A 3,812-nucleotide genomic window follows, 5' to 3' on the forward strand; every position below is an offset into this window, starting at 1 on the left:
GAAAGAGGTACCTATGGCATCTTGGAGGTGATGTCATTCAGACAATCAGTTGTGGTGACTCCTCCCCATGTCCCAAATCTGAAAAGAGAAACCTTCAATTCACAAACCAGTTCCTCCACATTCACTTCTTGGAAACCACCCTCCTACCTCCCTGCTGTTCTTAAAGATCTGACACAAGGCAAAGGCATGGATACAGAGTGAGCCACCCAGCAAACACTCATTGGTTGTACAGGCAGGGCTTGTTTGTAGTGAGCTTGGGAAGGTCAGGCCCAGAAACACTGAGTGGATGGAGAGGCAACTCCTCGCTGGCTTTGGGGAAGGTATGGTGTTTGGGAGGAAGGTGAGAGGATGCTAGAGGGGTATCTTGTGGGACATATCTGGAGCCTATGAAAACAATGTGTTCTTCAAATAACCTCCATGGATGAGACATCTCTGCAAATCTATTGATCTGTACGTATCTGAGTAACAAACTGATCCCGTGATCAACAAATGATGTAGTTTTGTACTTGCTATATGAATGTGATTTTATTGTTGATTTTATACTGTTCACCTCCAAGGTGTTTTTTCTGAATGTTGGTGGTGTTGAAATGTTTGCAGTCAAGCAAGTAATTAGTGATTGGGAAAAGAGCTTAATACAGTGGTTGGTTCCTGAACTCCCCCTCCCAACCGCTTGAAAACTGCTGATGGTCTTAGAGGGTCATTAATTTTTTCCCCTGCCTGTTGTAGGGATTGTAAAGCGCTGTACTGGATGCTGAATGCTTTTTACTTGTATTTTCATTGCTGCTATTTCTTATATTGTGTTTTATAATATTACAATTTGCATTCCACAGAATTCAAATTATAACACAATAGAATATCAGAAATAAAAGAAGCAATAAACATACAATTAAGAATCAATATGAACATTTAATATGGACATGTCATGGACCACCTGAATGTAGCTTGTGGACCATTGGTGGTCCATGGACCACAGATTGAGAACCTCTGTCTTAATATTTGGGTTTTGTATTATAAATGGCTTTGCTTTTGTTTTTAGGTGCATTGTGTTTGGTTAACTACCTTGAATATGGGATGAGATGGGTTATATCATAATCATGTCTGTTTGTCTGTCTAGCTAGCTTTCATTCACAATTTAAAGGGTTTTTACAGCCAGAATGGCAAGAATCTCCACAATCTCCCTTTAAAGCTAATTTCTGGTCCCCTTGCTTGTGGGAAAATGTTACTCTTGGAAAGGCTGTTCAAAAAGGACTTTTAAAAAAAAGAAAAACACCCACTATTACTTATTATTTATATTAACATATTAGGGCTTGTTCCATGGTGTTTTCAGGCTAAGGTTATTAATCCTGCCACCAGTCTAATCTACAAGGTCTTATCTACCTATTCACAGAGGGATGGATGTTTGGGATGGAAGTCCCTTGTAACAAGTCAAGACTACAGCTAATCTTATACATCTATACTCCAACTACTCCTCTTCTTCTGGGGTAGATTTCTTATAAATATTCATATTCTGCCTTTCATCCAGATGGTTGCCACATGTGAACAAGAGAACAAGGATGTCTGCAAGCAAAACCAGCAAGGAGGCTCCTGTTAGCATCTCTGCTGAGTGTCCTGTATGTTATGAGACATTTCAGTCTCCAAAAGTGTCATGCCGGATGCTGAGCTGCGGGCACACTTTTTGCCATGACTGTTTGGTCAAGTGTCTTCTGGCATCACGGGAAGATGGCCGGCTACAGAACAGCCTCATCTGCCCCATCTGTCGCTTTGTGACCTTCCTTTGCAGGAAGAGAGCCTGCTGGTCTTCCAAGACTGACCTGACGCCTCCATCTCTGGAGTTACCACTCTCACCTTCTTCACTGCCTTGTGGAGTATCATTGGGGCCAGCAAACACTTTAGTGGTGCCTGTCCAATTCCTGATGCCGTTGAGTGGTTACGATGGCCACCAGAATGCTTGTGGCTGCCCTAGCATGGACTTGATGGTGCGCCCTGATGGCTCGGAACGGGAATCTCACGTGTTCATTATCACTCAATGTGGAATGCCACTAATTGAAGAGAACTATGATGTCATAGCTCAAAACAGCAATGTGGAAGCTCCAGGATCAGTGGTATCTCAGAGGTCTCTAGGAATGGGTTGCTTCCAATCACCCATTATCCTGGCAATTTTCCTTGTCTCCGCTGTCGCTCTTTTGGGGGCTGTGCTTCCCTGGCTTCTACTTGTGAAAAAGAATGAATGAACATGGTGGATGGACTTTCTTTAAGGCCTACAATGCGGGATCCTCCCATCTTCCTTGTGGAGCTACATCATGAACAAGGTTGTCCCTTGACATATCTGCAGTATGGAAACTCAAAGAACTGCAGGGTTCAGACAGATGGGAAACTGCAGGAAATGTTATTTGTATAATCCTTCCTTTGTCAGGCATGATAGTATGCCAAAGCATGATTCAGAGGAGCAAAAAGGGTTACCTAGAGAAAGGGTCTAACCATCCTACTAAAGATCATATAGGTCTTTATTCAATTGTTACATGCATACACTGCCCTTACTCCAAGAGGATCAGAATGGCATTATAGCTTCATGGCTTCCATGAGGTCAGGGTAAACTACCCAATTGATTTTCTCAATTCAGGGATCTGAGCTCATGCTTTCCATATCTAAACCCAACACTATAGCTACCTTCAGTCCAGAGTCAGTATGGACATATGGGCTGTCTGTGTGTAGGTATTCTCACAGAAGTTCTTTTTGCCTGCTGAATATCATTCCATCTCTTACTTCGACACTCAAAAAAATTAATAAGGAATTGACTTTGAGATAAGCCTAAGGCAGCCTGGGTGGTTTCAGCATCATGGGAATCCTGAGTTCTTTTTCCACTCAGCCAAATTGCAGCAGTTCTGTCTGCATTGCTCTGCATTGCTAACCCAGAAGAATTTTCATCCTCCACACCAGAGGTGGCTGCATTGCTCTGGGATACTTGCTCATATTGATCTTAATGCAGGGCACAGTGCAGAGGAGACAGACACATCTAGATGGGATGCAGTATAATTCATTTCAGTTCTGCTCCAGCCATTAGCAATAATTACTCATCTCTTATTTCTATATTGTTACTGGCCTCTATCTCTCATTGTAGTGGATCATTTGGTATTGTTCTTCATGTATGATGATTTCTATCACTGATGGCCCATTTTAATTTTGGTTTTATTTTTGTACCTTCTGTACTTTTTTCTACTTTTGATATTGTTACAACCTATAACTATGACAATAAAACATTTTATTGCTGTTGCAGCCCTTAGTTAATGATCTGTCTCAAATCCCAAAACAAGTTTGGCAGATTGTCTTCTCTTCACTCTCAGGCCTAATCTTTTCAAAATCTGCCCTTGCTTTCTCCCAGGGAGACCTGGCAGTTGTAAATCTTGTTGAACGCACAGGCAGTAAGTGCCCTCTTTAGGCAGTTAGGAGAACATGCAGTTTATAATTTCCCAGAGAATTGCTTAGTTTTAGGTATGATTGTCAACTGACAATGGTGGGTGGGATTAAGCAGAAAGGGACTAAGGGGAGGGTTCACGCAACATCACAGCTACATCAGGTGGTGACTAGCAGGTGTACAACTGTCCCAGATCAGAACACCACAGACAGAGCTTCCACAACACATTCCATCACTTTTAAACGCGATAGTTTACAAAGGAGGCCATTCAGACATTTAGCTGAATGTGATGGAAGGATGGATGGGTTATGTGTATGAGAATCCACTGTGAAAATCAAGGTGTTTTTTAAAAAAAAAAATCAAAATATTTATTAATTCTAAGTTATTATTGAACAAAATC

General features: G+C 41.7%; 1 protein-coding gene across 2 annotated transcripts; it reads left to right on the forward strand.

Annotated features, from left to right (window-relative positions):
- Positions 1–210: 210 nt before the first annotated feature.
- RNF222 (ring finger protein 222) lies at positions 211–3,166 on the forward strand. Of its 2 annotated transcripts, none has more exons than XM_061621851.1 (2): positions 211–450; positions 1,523–3,166. In XM_061621851.1, exons 1-2 carry the CDS (start codon positions 422–424, stop codon positions 2,229–2,231), a joined length of 738 nt encoding a protein of 245 aa, XP_061477835.1. In that variant the 5' UTR covers positions 211–421; the 3' UTR covers positions 2,232–3,166. The 2 variants fall into 2 exon arrangements, with proteins under 2 accessions (XP_061477835.1, XP_061477836.1); XM_061621852.1 differs by having other exon boundaries at positions 211–340.
- The last annotated feature ends 646 nt before the right edge of the window (positions 3,167–3,812 follow it).

The sequence above is a fragment of the Rhineura floridana genome, chromosome 3, assembly GCF_030035675.1.
Source record: "Rhineura floridana isolate rRhiFlo1 chromosome 3, rRhiFlo1.hap2, whole genome shotgun sequence".
In the NCBI taxonomy this organism is placed as follows: domain Eukaryota; kingdom Metazoa; phylum Chordata; class Lepidosauria; order Squamata; family Rhineuridae; genus Rhineura; species Rhineura floridana.